The 17,822-nt window shown below is 36.9% G+C and overlaps 1 protein-coding gene across 1 annotated transcript in view; it reads right to left on the bottom strand.

Moving 5' to 3' along the window:
• LOC125232780 (claspin-like) overlaps nt 1-17,822 on the bottom strand; it is a 56,702-nt gene that overhangs the window by 38,590 nt on the left and 290 nt on the right. Inside the window, 13 exon segments of the mRNA XM_048138562.1 lie at nt 1,271-1,392; nt 1,929-2,044; nt 2,536-2,738; nt 3,930-4,042; nt 8,561-9,026; nt 9,419-9,663; nt 9,745-10,331; nt 10,408-10,627; nt 10,716-11,494; nt 15,017-15,222; nt 15,754-15,911; nt 16,666-16,842; nt 17,193-17,380. Of these exon segments, the coding sequence (XP_047994519.1) occupies nt 1,271-1,392; nt 1,929-2,044; nt 2,536-2,738; nt 3,930-4,042; nt 8,561-9,026; nt 9,419-9,663; nt 9,745-10,331; nt 10,408-10,627; nt 10,716-11,494; nt 15,017-15,222; nt 15,754-15,911; nt 16,666-16,842; nt 17,193-17,380 (3,580 nt within the window).

The following is a 17,822-nucleotide window of genomic DNA, read 5'->3' on the forward strand; positions in this document are numbered from 1 at the left end:
AAATAAAATAATAAATAAATAAATATTATAGGACATTCTTACACAGATTGACTGAGGCCCACGGTAAGCTCAAGAAGGCTTGTGTTGTGGGTACTCAGACAACGATATACATAATATGTAAATACTTATATACATAGAAAACATCCATGACTCAGGAACAAATATCTGTACTCATCACACAAATAAATGCCCTTACCGGGATTCGAACCCGGGACCGCGGCGCAGCAGGCAGGGTCACTACTGACTGCGCCAGACCGGTCGTCAAACCGGTCGGTATTTATAGTTATGAATGGATTTACACATTTCAAATATTTTTGAAATAAAACTATGGAAACGTATAACGAATTTGCAATTCATCCCGACGTTTCAAACACTTTACAGCGTCAACGCGGATGAAATGTAAATTCATTATACGCGATACAATCCGTTTCCATAGTTTTATTTCATGAGTAACTATCGCGGTAACCGAAGACAATATTATTTTATTTCAAATATTTCATAAATCTTTTTCCTAATTGCCAATAGTGGCATTGGAACTTCAGCAGTTTCATGTCCTCTGGCAACCACGTTTGGGAATACATGCGTGAGTTTATGTATGTATGTATGTACTAGCTGTTACCCACAACTTCGTTCGCGTGAATTTTTTTTCCAAAATGAATTTATTTGCCAATGTGGATTAATTAATTTAGAATAGCCTGACGCATTTACATGCATCATCAATTCATCATCACGGAAGCCACCGAGAGATGCATGTACCTGCGTCAAAATATCGGGAGCTCGACAAAAATCTAAAAAGTAATATGATAATATCCCGGTCAATATAAGTATAATGAAGACAACCGTGAATAGCCGGGTCAACACTGGCCGCACGCCTCGCGACGAATGCCTCGCGCGCAAAACGTCCATGCTAGTGCGCGCACGTTTGCCTCGCCCGAGCAAATTTGCTTGGCAAGATGGCGGCCCTAGGTCAGCTGTTCAAAACAGTTCTGCACATATTTATTCTCGTGGCACGTAATTCGCGGTTTTCGAGTTTTCTTTTGAATAAGGATTAAAAAGAAAAGCAAATCATTCACGATTCTCAATAATTATGTGGTCTCGTGCAGTAGACCCGGCTATTCAAACCTCTTCGCGCATACTCGGGTAGCCTGGTTAATCTACTGTACTTAACGCCCAGTGCTGTGCAGTGGTTGCAAAACTTTTATGCCTTATAATTTTTTATTTTGCCTATTTGTATCGCCATACGATTAAATAAATAAACGAATGAACATACCAAGTTCCTAAGGAAGACTTCTCGTTCGTGCCTCTGCTTCCGCCACTGCTCTTCAGACTCGAATTCCTCTTCTTGACTTTCAGCGAACAACTCAGGCACTGTACCAGGCTCGTCCTCGCCATCTGAAATGTTATACGAGTAATATAAATTTATCTACAGACAAAACATAGTATTTTATGCAACCGGAATTTAAGAGGTAAAAAGGCGAGTGACAAGGCTAACAATTCAAGGCGAATAACTTTCGTCAAATAATCACTGTTTCCTGGATTTTGACACAACTGGAAAAACCATGTCTATGGTTCACATGCCTTTTTTTCTGTAACGCAGTATGTTAAAACCACACTGCTAAGAATGCGTTTTTGGAGAATAAACTATACTATATAAGGTACAGCAGGGCAATTTCGACTGGGGGACAAATGCAACTGATCCATTTTTTCATGTTTTACATTATTTGCATTATTAAATTATAAATAGTGTCCAGTGGTCCATAATATATGGTAGGCGTGTTCAGTGGATACAATGCGAAATTTGCCCCGCTGTACCTTACTCATCTTACATATTTGATGTAGGGTTTTAAAGCTCTATGAACGACCCTGTAAATGAAGAATAACACAGTACGGGACTAAAAAAATAAATACAACTACACATAAATAAATACCTAGATTCTTCCACCGGAACTTCCGCTGCCGCCCACCGTCGCCCAGGTCCCCGTCTTCGAACAGCAGTTCCTGAATCAGGCGCACTTCGCGTTTGTCCTGGTCCAAAACATCACGCCTGAAAGACAAAACATAAGAAAGTCAACATAGACAAAAGAACAACATTAATAAATACAATTCATATAATTCTCACCAATACAAATAAAAAACATGACGTACCTACACGTTATGCATATGAGTTAAATTATGGTAGACAACAGACGGTTATATCGCTAAACATAGTGAAGGATTATCTATGAATTTAATAATCAGCCACAAAAAAAAGCCAATGTAATAAATGAAATCCCAAACCCTTATACATTCCCAATAAAACTAACGATAGCGCGATGCACAAATTGCTACACTCGATACAGTGACATCTGTCGTGACATTCGTTAAACACTACGGAATTACAGTTCCGAACAGCCGGCGTAGCCGAATCGTCGACGCCAGACGCCGACAGAAATGCAGTATAGCTCTGTCGCGCCAGTACGCAAGAGCGATAGAGATAGATAGCTACAAGATATTGTCGTGAGCGTTTGTGCATTCCACTACGCACACAGTACTCACATGTGTATCTGCCCGAGCTCTCTCTGAAGCTGCCCCTGGTGGAAAGTATCGTCGTCTCCTTCCTCCCGCTCCATCCTATCCAGACCTCGCTCGTCCTCGTCCCCTGATCCCACCCATTCATCTTCAGACGTTAGTTCCGCTTCGTTCTCGAAGAATTCCGCCATTTTGCGATTCTTCTTTTGTTTCTGAGGCTTCACTTCTACCTGTAATTTATGGGTTTATTTTAGTGACAAACTTATTGCTTTGCGAACTGTAACCGTGTAACTATTATTATTATTATTTATTATTAAATACAGCTGTAACCTTATAATTACAATATTGCCCTGCAAAACTCTGGAAAGAGTTTGACTGCAGGAACAGCAGTCTCTCATATCTATAATACTTAATCTTAATAATTTACTTTATAAACATTTTTACAGTATGACACATATTATAACAGTTTAACAAAAATAGAACAAATTATATTAAGGTAATGTATTCAGGTAGTGCTTTTTTAACTGGTTTTTGAATTTATTAGGGTGCTTTTCACTTCGGATGGCTTCAGGTAAGCTATTGAGCAGATATGGGATGCGCTTTTTAGCGATCTGTCTCCAAAGTAGTTATGTATTCTGGGCACGGATAGCTTACCTGTAGCCACCGCTTTAGTATAGTAGCTATGGCCTATGGGATCTACTGATATATTAGAAGCGTTTTGCACTAGACAGCCATGGTTATTGACTGCAAGCAGGTATTTATGTTTAAGGCTGACTGGTAATATTTTGCATATTTTAAAAAGTAATCTATAGTTGCCTTTACATTTGGCTTTGGTTTTGTTGTTAACTAATAGTTTTAAAAATCTAAGTTGAATGTTTTCTATCACTCTCAGGTTATTTAGTGTCGCATGAAAATAACACCACATTATACATCTACGGGTCCTATTCCCGACAAATTTTAATATACCCTTCTGGAAAAAATGAATCTGGCATGCGTGTAGTAAAGTTTATTTCCCCTCACTACAGCGAGGAAACTACAACGCAAAAAATGCGTTTATCACTGCTTCCAGTAGTTCCACAGGTGGTAAATCATCTTTATTACTAGATTCACCTACTTTTATCAATTTGAAAGCAGTTAATTTGACTTTATTCAAGGTCAAATTATTTTACCCACTAGTGGATAAAATGCGTTTTTACCCGCTGTTATTAAAGGACAAAACACGTGTTTCCGAGCTAGTGAGGGGAAAAGTTTATAATTAGAGGGACTTGGAGATCTTACACCTATGAATTCCTTTCTATCAAATGATATTTCGTATTTCCGCAATGTTCATTGGTACAAGCTAGGATTTCAACCCTGGATTGAAAGTTGGGCGTCAAATCCCCACTTAAATAAATGAAATTGTTAATTTGATTCTGACTTGCCTCATTTTCTTCAGAATCGTATTCAACTACTCTATCCTCTCCATTATCTTCTTCAATTTCCGACATATATTCTTCACCCTCTTCAGACTGCATTTCCTCTTCATCTTCATCATCTAAACAAAATAAATTATATTTTGAATAACTCATTTTAAAATTTAAAAGCCTAATTACGAAATATTGTTCTACATCACTACATATTCAGTCAACTGCATAGTGGGGACGTTTATCGACAAAAAGAGGCCAAACCTTTTTTTTCTTGACCAAAGCATGAAACTTGGCACAGTTGTTCCTTATATCAAAATAAGCCGATTAAGATCGGGAGCCTTCGGGAGCCTCCCCCTGGGGCTCGGGAGGGGGTCAAAGTACCGCTTCACCCGGCTTGCTTTGAAAAATTCTAACATACCCCGTTTAGTTCATAGGTCATGTTTGGTATCGTTTTCGAGTAAATCAATAATGTAGAATTCATTTTTGGTACTAAAATTATATTTAATGGTAAATAAAATTAAAAAAAAATGAAAAGTTTGAAATTTTCATCTATGATTTACAAATTCAAGTCATCATAAATGTCAAACTGTTTGCTTTTTCTACAAATAAAAAATATGATATGAAAGCCTATTTAATATAGATTATGAACAATATAACTTTTACCCACCTTTACTAACGTTAAGTTTTAGAAAAAAATACCTTTAAGCCGCGCGGCGTCGGGACGCCGCGAGCGTAATTTTAAAATGCCTTTATTTAAAAAAAACTCTATTAGAACCCGTTTAGCTATTAGGTCATGTTTAGTATCGTTTTAGAGTAAATAAATAACGTAGAATTTAGTTTTGGTACTAAAATGACCATTTAATGTTAAATGAAATTTAAAAAAAAATTAATTTTCTGTGAGTTGCAAATTCAAGTCACCATAAATGTCAAACGGTTTGCTTTTTCTATAAATATAAAAATAAATGATATTAAAGCCTATTCACAAAGGATAGTACGCGTTCACCTACGCGAGCTTAGACTGTGTGCGGGGAACGCGTCTCTTTCATTTCTTATTTGATCGCCAGTGTCAGAGGTGTGTTAATGCATAAATAGAAAAAGATTCATTATAATTGACTCCGGTGTCGACAACGGCAACACTCGGGTCGGACCACACGATCTAAAGACCGACTGTACCTGTTATTTATTCATTGTAGTGAATCCTGTAAGAAATTTATATAATAGTATTTTATACAATCGTGATATAATACAAAACTTTTCAGTCGAGTACCATGTGTAGTACGGTACGAGAGTGAACTATTGTATACAATACTTTTTCTACGAGTCATCATCTTCATCATCAATGGACGGAAATATCACCATTCATGCAAGTTAAAATTAATGTCAATAGAGTCGTTCACCGTTGTATCAACATCGAGTTACCTAGCAACCAATTGTTTGTAATAACCGTCTCTGATTGGCCGATAACGCGACAGATAAAAAAAATGTGTTTCAGATGCAGGAAAATTTGCCAGATATCGCAAATTAGTATAGAAATTGTATGAAGTTCTATTTTTGAAATTATTATAGTTAACTAAAGTCAATTATAATGAGCTTATTATAATTGAGTCGGAACTGCCATAGAGTATCCAACACTGAAAAGTTAGCACTTATAGTTTAGTCTGTGGTGTCCTAATTGACAGATTACTCATACTCATACTCATACTATACATTCCCTTCACAGAGACATAGCTGGGTACATATGAAACTGCATAAAGAAGACTCTACCCTCTTTATGCAGTTGCATCGTTGTTTGCAACCTGATTTACATTTACATCTTTTAACTTCTAAGCATATACTGGCCACTTCAGTGTTGCCTGACTGGGATGGAAGGAAGGAGACGAATGGGTACCACACTACCCATTCGTCTCCTTCTTCCTTCCATCCCCAAGAAGACGGACTTGGCAAATTTTGGTGTGGCACCAACGCCTGACTCCAAACAAGAACGCCCTGAGTCCCATTTCTCAAAACTGAAAGTTACAAGTTACAAGCGGAAGTCTCTTTGCAACTTGTCATATTAGACATTGACAACCAGTTGAAAATTGTAACTTGTAGCTTCGAGAAATGGGCCCCTGGTACACTGTGCGCAGTATATGCTGATGCAAGGCAGCCTCTGAAGGAGGTATGTTCTCCAATTGTCGATCTTTTCTAGTACCTAAAGAGGTAGGTACTTCGACCACTCAGTCACCGTTACGCAACGACTTGGTCTGAAACAATATGTGCATTATTAAATTACAACTTTTTGGTGGATCATGTAACCTTCAGTATTACCCACTTACGTTACGTATCATACAAAATTATTACAAACTTTAGTAGAATCTGATTTGCCTCTGATATTGCTCCATCTTGTAATAGTTTGACACCTTGGGTGGCCTGGCTAAGCTTCAAAGCCAAAAGAAAACGTTTCTAGATTAGACATAGTATGGGATATGTAGGATAAACGCAGCTTGAAACGATCAACAAGGGAGAAACATGGCCACCCAAGGCTTCAAACTATTACGAGATGGAGCAATATCATAGATATGCTAATCAGATTCTACTAAAGTTTGTAATTATTTTGTATGATAGGTAAGTGTGTAACAGTGAAGGTGATCCACCAAAATGTTGTAATTTGATAGTTGCAGAATCTGTTTAAATAAAATTACAATGCACATATTGTTTCAGATCAAGGGTCCTTACGCAGCAGTGAATGAGTGCCGGAAGAACCTCTTTACTAGAAAAGATCGACACTTGGAGAACATACCTCCTTCCGAGGCTGCCTTACTTCATCATATACTACCATTTGTCTCAGACTGGGGCTAAAGACATGCCAACCACACCCTTGCTGCCGACGCATTAGGACACCACGGACTCCACTGCCAGTCTAGTGCTGGCCGATTTTGTGACACGCTGCACTTAACGATTTAATCCGCAGGGCTCTCGGCACAGCGAACATACCGACAACCCTCGAACCTGTCGGCTTGTCAGCAGCAGACGGAAAGCGGCCTGATGGTTGCTCGCTTTTGCCTTGGTTTCTGGGACGACCCTTGGCGCGTGACCTGTGTGGATACCTTGGCTCCGTCCAATGTCTAACGTTCGGCCCAGAAACCAGGGACTGCTGCTGCAAAACGCCCAGTTTAAACGCGCAAATATGCATTTTTAAAAAACAACTACATATTTGCGGCAATTGCATTTGAAACATTTGGACCATGGTCATCAGACACCAAGCAGTTCGTGAAGGAAGTTTCCACCAAACTTGTCTGGGTGTTTGGTGACATACGCATAGGCTTTTACATCATATTTTTTATTTAAAGAAAAAGCAAACAGTTGACATTTTTGTTGACTTGAATTTGCAAATCATAGATGAATATTTTTTTTTTATTTATGTAAATTATAATTGTAGTACCAAAAATAAATTCTTTGTTATTAATTTACTCGAAAACTATATCAAACATGACCTAATAGCTAAACCGGGTCTAATAGAGTTTTTAAAATAGAGGTATTTTAAAATTACGCTCGCGGCGTCCCGACGCCGCGCGTCTTAAAGTAATTTTTTTGTGGAACTTAACGTTTGTGAAGGTGGATAAAAGTTATATTTTTTTATAATCTATATTAAATAGGCTTTCATATCATATTTTTTATTTATAGAAAAAGCAAACAGTTTGTCATTTATGATGACTTGAATTTGTAAATCATGGATGAAAATTTCAAATTTTTTATTTTTTTAAATTTTACCTACCATTAAATTATAATTTTAGTACCAAAAATGAATTCTACGTTATTGATTTACTCGAAAACGATATCAAACATGACCTAATAGCTAAACGGGGTCTAATAGAGTTTCTAAAATAAAGGCATTCTAAAATTACGCTCGCGGCGTCCCGACGCCGCGCGTCTTAAAGTAATTTTTTTGTGGAACTTAATGTTAGTAAAGGTGGATAAAAGTTATATTTTTTATAATCTTTATTAAATAAGCTTTCATGTCTTATTTTTTATTTATAGAAAAAGCAAACAGTTTGTTATTTATGATGACCTGAATTTTTAAATCATGGATGAAAATTTCAATTTTTTTACTTTTTTTTATTTTATTTACCATTAAATTATAATTTTAGTACTAAAAACTAATTCTACGTTATTGATTTACTCGAAAACGATACCAAACATGACCTATTAACTAAACGGGGTAAGTTAGAATTTTTCAAACCAAGCCGGGTGAAGCGGTACTTTGACCCCCCCTCCCGGGCCCCAGGGGGGAGGCTCCCGAAGGCTCCCGATCTTAATCGGCTTATTTTGATATAAGGAACAACTGTGCCAAGTTTCATGCTTTGGTCAAAAAATTTAAGGTTTTGTAATAAACTCCCCAGCTAGCAATAACATCGCACAAAAAGAAGGTTGCATAAATATCTTAGACAATCTTATGATCAAGGCTCGGAACCGGTTTAAAGGTTTTGCCGCAAGTAGTAGTAATTTAAGCCCTGCTTACGACTCCAGGAATAATTCATTTTTGTGCGATGTTCTTACTAGTGGTATTAAAGCCCCGTCGATTTTAATGATAGCTCAGCATGCTAGCTGACTGTTAGCTAAAATTATACTGTCAAGAAGAAATATTAATACAATTCATCAAACTTTACCTGATATTTGAAGAGCCCGCTTCTCAAGTTTCCGTTTCTTCAATTTATTTTTCTTAGGTTTTTCTGCATCTACATTACTTTCATCATCACTGTCAATAGTGAACTTCTTTCTCATATGATTAACAGCATCAAAAGACACTGCTTCATTCTCAGTAGCGTTATCAAATATTATTTTCTTCTTATTCGAATCTTCTACTGGCTCATCCATTTCTTGTAGTATAGAATCAAGGAGATCTTTTTCTTCATGTTTTTTAACAGTTTCCTTTTCAGTATTACTCGTTTTATCTTTTTCTAGTTCATCTGCTTGAGACACAAATGGGTTGTCATAGAATTTGCCAGTGCACATTGCAAGTATATCTTCACCGATAGGGCATTGCGATTCAGTAAGTTGAGATTCAGCAGGTATTACATTTTGCGTCTGAGTGAATCTTCCAGAACACATACCAACGACGTCGTCTAAACTTGGCTGTAAATCAAAATATACAATATTAATAATAAGTAAGCTGTTAATATTAAAGTAAGCTGTGCGCTCTACACACTTTACGTAACTGATAACAGGGTCTTAGCAATACTTAGAAGTGTGATGCAGATATACTTGTCTTGTAGGATACCCCTAAATGTATTATGTAGAAATTCCTGTAGAACGGTCACCGCGACACAGGCCTCGCCTAGTGTGGAACCACAGATATGGTTGTAAAATTTTATGTCTCTAATAAACACATTTTTATTTTATTATTTATTTATTTGTATCTAAAGTATAACTACATCTTTGTCAGGTACTAAAATAAGTAAGGTAATTGAATTTATTTTAGGGTAACCATTTTGTAATACAAAAACGACATTTGTAACTGAACTTACCTCATCTACAGCTTGTGTTTCACAAATAACATCAATATTAGTAGGAACAGCTATTACACTTTCAGAGGTACTTAGTTCTTGTGTATGAGTGTTCAAAATAGAGAAGGTTTGTGTGGTCATATCTGTACATTCTTCATCAGATTTTTTCTTAGTATCTTCATTTGTACTAGGAATACCGCTTGTGTGACTACCAAATAAGTCTTCTGAAAGAGACTGATTTGTTTGGGCTAGTGGTATTACATCATCTGTAAAAAAAAATTCTTATTTATAGTGTTAACATTGCAAAAGAAACTTATTTATATCACGTAAGATATGTTTGTATTTACCTTGAGAATCTTTAGTTGTTTGACTGTCATTAGGAACATTAACTTCATTATTATCAGCGGCAACAATAGGATTTTTATTAATATTAGTGCCCTCGTCGTCAGAATCTTCAAAAGCTTTTAAAATTCTTCCTTTCTTTGGCTTCGATTGATTTTCATCCTCATCATCGGAGGATTCATCACTAGATTCTTCACTTTCTTCATCATCATCTTCATTATCTGCGTCCTCTGTATTTTCCACATTACCTTCTTCACCAACTCCACCCGTTTCCTCGTCATCGGAAACTTCAGCTTCGTCGTCAATCATAGCATTCTTTTTCCTCGGTTTATCTTTCATATCACAATCATTTTCTTCCAACTCCTCCTCTTCTTCAGAATCGGATGACTCTTTTACATCTTCTTTACTTTCCAATTTAGCCTCGATCTTCTCTAAATCATCAACATCGGAGTCATCTCCTCTGAAAGCATTCATTTCGTCATGCTGTTGTTTTTCCTCTTCCAGCCTCTTTGCCCATTCAAGGGATCTCTGTTCAGATATCTTCTCTTCCAATTCTTGTTTTAATTTCGAATGTTGCATACCTGGTTTAATCCTGAACAAAAAAAATAGTTTTTCACGTAATGGTATTTCATTGGGATTAAGACAGGACAGGTATAAAGATTACTTACGTTAGTTCTCGTTCTCGTTCCTTTTCTTCGGGAGTTTTCAATTTAGAAAAATATGTAAATCTCTCCTTTAATAGTTCTACACCAGTAAGTTTCCTAGGCACTACAGGATTGCTGCCATCTAAATCAATCAGCATCCCCGGAGCACCCGTGAGTTTTGGTTTCTTATTTAAATTATATGGATCTCTAATAAGCATCGGAGAATCTACTGCGGTAGGGCCATCTGAAATATCAATTAGTTGTATAACAACACACATTGAAAATCATACTCAGTATGCAAGTTCAGGTCATTTTACATACAAAGCATTTACCTTTAGCGTTATCAATAATACGCTCTAAGTCTTCCATATTGATATCAGCATCATCAAAGTCGTCGTCAAAATCAGCGTCATGTGAAGTTTCTTTAACATTTTCGTCCACCTCTTTACTAATTATTTCTTGGTCAATGCTTTTGTCCTTATCATCACTGGAAGTATTTGCATTTGCCGAAGATTTTTCCAAATCTTGTTCCTTATCTATGTCTTCAGTATTCTGCATTTTTTCAGTTTCGTACCGTAACTCCATCAATTGGCTTTCAATGGCAGTTGCCAACTTGGTATTAGATTCAGTCTCTGTAATGGTTTCTTCAGATAGATCTTTCATTTCAACATCATCAATTTTTTCAACACTATCATTATTTAACACATCACTATTAGCAACATCAGTATTTGGTATATTTTTATCAACATCATCAGAATTGGACAAATCTTTATTAACAATAGGATCATTTGACAAATCTTTGTCCACAATATTATCATTTGACAAATCTGGTTCTTTTTGAACAATTTCTACTGTCAAATCAGGTAGGTCATTATCATCAGTTTCTTCTGTTTCATTCACAGACTTTTCTTCAACATTTTGCTCTGGCTTATCTTTATTTTCAGGTAAAGTGTTTTCGTCATTAACTTCTTTAAGATCTTTATCACCATGAGCACTATCTTGGGGATCTGCTTCTTTATTATCTTCTGTTGGTGTATCATTAGTCTCCTCTTCTTCAGATTCACTCTTGCATAGTTCCATCATTTCTTTATTTCGTTGCTCCAATAATTTACTGCAAGTAAATTAATTTATTTTATTCCTATCAAATAACTGCGAAGGGTTTTATTAGCGACTTAGCGAGGTCTAATTAATTAAACATATTTTTAATGGTCATTATTTTTAAAATCGGGACTTAATCGCGCATAACTACATATTACACCTCACCTAAGGACGTTATACCGTTTCAATCACCTGGCGTTTATAAAATTGATTGCAGTTGTGGTAGCTCCTACATTGGAGAAACTAAGCGCACCATAGAAGAAAGGGTAAAGGAGCACATCGCGGCTGTGAAAAATCGTCAGGTCAACAAGTCTGCCGTGGTTGAACATTTGTTAGAGTCAGGGCCAAACCACTGGATCGAACTACATGACCCTAAAGTCCTTTCCACGGAACGCCATTTCTACAGTAGAAAAGTGCGTGAAGCCATTGAAATCAAAAAACATCGCAATTTCAATCGGGACGAAGGGTTTAGGATCTCATCCACATGGAATCCTGTCATTAATAAGTGTAAGCCGAAAATAATATCGACAGTCGTTAAATCAAATATCGTCAGTGTTGTATGTCGACAGAGTAACATCCCTAGTGCGCAAACAGTTCAAGTTGATAATCAAAACCAAGTGCGGGTAGTTCGAAAAACTCGCGCGGCTGTCAGAAGGTGTTGATGTCATTTCAAACCAGTCTTCTCCGAGACCACGGGGACAACGCCGTCCTTGAAACGTTGGAGGTCAGTTTAATATGTAGTTATACGCGATTAAGTCCCGATTTTAAAAATAATGATGTGTAATAATCGTGAAAGTTTAAATCAGTATTTTTAATGGTATTGTCAATTTTAAACAGCTTCATTACAGGGACTATAACAGGTGTCATATCAATAGGTACAATATTGCGTTTGCGAGTATATCTGTTTAAAATAGTTTAAATCCGACATGGGTATACCCAAGCTCTTTGAAAAAATACTATAATATAGCTGTACTTCCTACACTGGCAAAGTTATTTGAATCGATTGTTCATCGAATGCTAGCAACACAATTGAAACCATATTTGTGCGACTCTCAGTATGGCTTCAGAGCGAGTCGCTCTGTCGACACTAACCTTCTTACCCAGAAGGCCACCATTTCTGAGCATCTGGATAAGGGCACCCAGGTCGACGTCTTGTATTTTGATTTCAAGAAAGCTTTCGATCGCGTGGATAACGACGTACTAGTGGGAAGGTTAAGCGACATAGGCTTTTCGCCGCAGTTGTTGGCTTTCTTTGCTAGTTATCTGCGTGATCGTCAACAGTACGTTCGTCATGGGTGTTTCGTCTCATCTCCGTATCACACCAGATCTGGGGTCAGTCAGGGCTCGATACTTGGCCCGCTCTTATTTGAAACTTATGATCAATGACTTAGAATCAGTCGTTAAGCATGCACAATGCTTATTGTATGCTGACGATTTGAAACTCATATACGGAGTAAAGAGTAGTGCGGATAGTAGTTCTCTTCAAGAAGATATTACCTCAGTAATGAACTGGAGCATTACCAATAAGCTGATTATTAATACGTCCAAGTGTGCTGTTTTCACGTTTAGTCGTTCGGCGACACCTCGACTTGAACAGTATACTCTCGGAACTGAGGTTATTACTAGGGTGTTTTCTGTAAAGGATCTTGGTGTGGTCTTCGACGACGTCTCACCTTTCAGGAGCATATACGCACACTTGCTGATGGTTCGTTTAGGAGACTAGGCTTTGTGATTCGGAGTGTCAAGGATTTCTGGGACATCGAGACTATAGGGATGGTTTACAGTGCCTTGGTCAGAAGCAAGCTTGAGGCTTCGTCATTCGTCTGGCACCCATATGAGTCCACCTACGCCTTACTTCTGTTCTGGAAAAGATCCAAAAGGCATTCTTGAGATTCTTGTTTAAGAAAAGATTTGGATATTATCCATTTCTTTATCCAACAAAATATTTACTCGGATGCCTCGGATATAACTCGTTAGAAGTAAGGCGTAACAACAAACTGCTGACCACCGCTTGTCGCATACTGCGTGGTGAGTCCGACTGCCCGGAACTTGTGGCTCGAGTCTTATGGCTCTACGTTCCGGATGTGCCCAGAGTCAGTCTGAGACCACGAGCGCGCCCCCTCCTGGCAGTACCGGTGACGCGCACGGTGTCGCTCTGTCGTGCGCTTACATTGCTCAATACGCTTCTGACGTCCGCACCTGAATGCGACTTGTTTGCGTGGAGATGGGCGAATGTGTGTTATGTTTTGTGTACAGCGAAAATGTATAATATTCTATTTCTCGGTGTATTGGCTTGTCTGTAATGCCGTGTAAATATATTGTTATTAATAAATAAATAAATAATATTTTACCCACACAGTAGGCCGAAAACCGGCCCCACATAACGTGATACCATGGTATAAGGGTATGAGAAAGAATATTATGTAGGTCCCCTAAAACTAAAAGTGTGCAGCACAACAGTCTATAGGACATATTAGTGCAGTACTTTCACACACTAAATCATTGAGCAACTTAATACATGTGCATTGTACAGTTTTTTGAAAGTTTCTTTATGATATTGATGCATCAAGACAATTTGTTTACAAAGGGCCTACTGTGAACCACATTTGATATTGCTTCCCTGTCACACTTCCATGCGAATTAACAAAGGTAAGACAAAGAAGCAACATGGTGAACAGATTCATATTAGGCCCTCCTCAATGTGCAAGTGGCGCCCTCTGAGCAAAGTTTTGCAGGCATTATATTACATACAATACATACAATCACGCCTGTATCCCATAAAACACCAAACACATGAAACTACTAAAGCTTCAGTGCCACGGCAAATAAGGGGTTGAAAGAAAAGGAAACTGTGACATTGCAGTGACAGGTTGCAGCCTCTCGCCTATATGTTAACCCATATCCCATAGTTCCATCGACACCCACGGGAAGAAAGGGTGTGGTGAAATTCTTGGCCACGTCACCACACAGGCAGGCTTTGGCATGTCGTGGCTGAGCCTAGACTAGAAAGACTGGAAGAAAAGCATGGGTGTTTCAACTGTTGCAAGAAACAGACAAGAATGGAAATCTTTGGAAAAGGCCTATGTCAAGGTACAGGTTGGAGTTGCAGATGTAATTGATAAATAATAATACTAAAAAAAAAACAGTATTTTTTTTTGCATTTTCTTTCAAAATTCTTTTTTTTTCCACAACAAAAAAATATAAAAAATAGTTTATTCACGTTCAATTTGAGCTCTTTCTAACTATACCCCACTTGACCTAGTAACTTGAAATTTACAGTTTGCCCCCCTTTCATTTTGGCCATTTTCAACAATTAAAATTATTAAATCAATAAAAATTATGCTTTCTGTAGAGGTTAATAATATCCATAACTATACCAAATTTCAAATCAATAGCATAAGTAGTTCTCGAGATATTTAGTAATGTGACAGACGGACAGAGTTGCACCATAAGGGTTCCTTTTGTACCGGAACCCTTTGAGAACCTCAATAATAAAATCTATTTTTAAAATTTATTTTATTTTATATTTACTTACACATATTGCTTTAGCTGCTCACTGTTCATCTTCACTGGCAAAGCTTTGCCGTCAGCGGACAAGGCAGGCCTCCTTCTATTCATAATGTCTTTCAGGGATAATGCTTTAGGCCTGTGGTATGGGAGGGACACTTCCTTTTCCCTTAGCATTCTGTTTGACTCACTCTTTATCTTTTGCATGTTCTCCATTGCTTGCTTGGCTGACATCTTCAAAAATAGTTGGTAATTTATAATATTTGCAAATGCAAAAATAAAGTAGAAAATGGGTATTTGTCAATGTCACTTCAACCCAAAGGATATACTAAATTTAGAGGGGATGAATTTACCTCTAGTGTGGCATATCACTGACAAGCAACATAATTGGAAATGATTGTCTAAACAGCTTACAAATAATGGCACATCACAATGTGTTAAAGAAAATGTATGCACTATGTGATCTTCATTATTTCACTAAACTAGACTGCAATATGTATACATTTTAAGTAAATTCAAGATATCATAATATACATTCATATGTATGTTTTTCTTTGCTTTTAACCACAAATGGTAAGAGTTTAAACAAGATTTAAACCCCAATAATATTTGTTGGTACAGAGGTGTGTTGTGTGATGTTGATGTAAGATCTTTAAGGAATTCAATAAAATTATAACTAAATTAATAAACACATTCAACATCCACATGTTTTTTTTTAAGTTGCAAATAACTTACTTATAAAAGAAAAAATAAAAAAAAACTTACCCTGGCAGGTTTAGGCTTTTCTTGAGGGGATATCATGATAGCTGACTTTTGGCTTGGCTTCTTTTTCTTTTGTTTCTGAACTTCTCTGCTCTCTTCGTCAGATGAGGTGTCAGGATCACAAATGCCAGACTTTAAAGCATAGATTTCTGCTTTATTCTCTGAAAATTATCAAATTTTTATGAGTTAAAGTTGATTTAGGTCTAAATTTTGCAAATTTTTGAATGCAATCATAAAAATTCAGTGATGTGAATGATGGCAATAATGTTAGCAGGCAGTTTTGTTATTTTGCAGGCTTGAAATCAGTCTGCAAATAGTCTATTGTGATCCTACCTATGAAGCTAATGGTTTTGAGTTTAAAATCCCAGGAAGGTATATATTTGTTTAATGCTAGATAAAACATTAACATGAACTTTAGTACTAACACAAATTCACATACAATACATACATTATTTAAAAATATTTGTTATATTTTAAACTAGGAACTCAAAGTCACATATACCATTTACCTACATAAATAAATAAATATTATAAGACATTCTTACACAGATTGACTGAGCCCCACGGTAAGCTCAACAAGGCTTGTGTTGTGGGTACTCAGACAACAATATACATAATATACAAATACTATGATTAGCATTATTGTTTTTATTTTAAGAATGTTGTTTAAATAAAGTTTAAGGCAATACTTATATGTATACATAGAAAATGTCCATGACTCAGGAACAAAGATCTGTGCTCATCACACTAATAAATGCCCTTACTGGGATTCCAACCCAGGGTCACTACCGACTGAGCCATACCGGTCATCAAAATGTACATTATTTACAAATATTTACCTGTTTAATAGATTCTATCCCAGAACTGGAGTCATCAGAATTACTGCCATCTATTTCCTCCAATGATTTCATGGACTGTTATGCTGAGACTCCGGCCCTTTAGACCGAGACTTGAGCAGCCCTTTAAACTTATTGTGCAGTTTATTTCTCTTGTTGCTTATCCTGGCACTCTCATTCTTTGATGTGTTATCATCACTGGAGTCTTCATTGGTAATCAATCTAGATTTCCTGGCAACTTTATCATCCTCACTACCTGACGAGATAGGTTGGGTTTTTTTAGGTGATGTGTCACTGTTGATACTTTTTCTAGAACTCTTAGAGTTGTCATCACTAGAGTCAGCATTAGGGACTAATCTAGACTTCCTAGGCAATATATCCTCTTCACTATCTGATGAGTTTGTTTTAGGATTTCTGGCTGATAGCCTACTTTTTTATTACTTGCACTTGTATTACTAGTGATATTGTCATCACTAGAGTCACTATAAACCAATCTAGATTTGTTTGTAAATATGTCATCTTCACTCTCGGATGAAACATTTCTGGTACTGTCTTTCTTTTGTAATGTAGAGCTATTCTTAGAATTATTTTCATCCCTCTTCTTACTTTTGTCATTTAGCACACCCTCATTCTTAGATGACGTATCTTCATCACTACTGTCTTTAGCAACCAACCTAGATTTTTTCGGAAATGTATCATCTTCACTTTCTGAAGCAATATGTGCTTTAGTGGCTTTCTTTGTTGGAGTCAAGTTGCTTTGTATATTTTCCTTATCCGCCTCCACTTCACTGTCGCTGTCGGAAAAACGTTTTACTCGTTTTCTGAGGCTTTTTACAGCCCCCTCGTCACTACTCGAACCATCGTCCAAAGTGGGGTTATTCTTCTTATTATCAGTGTTCAGAGGTGATTTCTCCAATAAAGTATCAAAGGAACTTGAAGATGATGAAGATTTGTCTAATAAACTATCAAAGTGATCCTTGTCTTGAAGCACAGAAGAAATCGTTTCATCATTTAGTTCGGCCATTGTAATGCTAACGTAAACACTGTAGAACTCGAGCAACTAAATGATGTACAAATAAAACACGTTGCTAAAATCACTCATTCTTGCTGAGACACCTTATTTCCTAACGAACAAAGTGTAAACAGTGTTTTAACAGGAATATTTAGTTCATAATAATGCAGATCAGATTTTTACACTTCATCGTAAAGTGAACATTTGGTTGGTTGTCTTTTGAC

Source organism: Leguminivora glycinivorella, chromosome 13 (genome assembly GCF_023078275.1).
Source record: "Leguminivora glycinivorella isolate SPB_JAAS2020 chromosome 13, LegGlyc_1.1, whole genome shotgun sequence".
Lineage (NCBI taxonomy): Eukaryota > Metazoa > Arthropoda > Insecta > Lepidoptera > Tortricidae > Leguminivora > Leguminivora glycinivorella.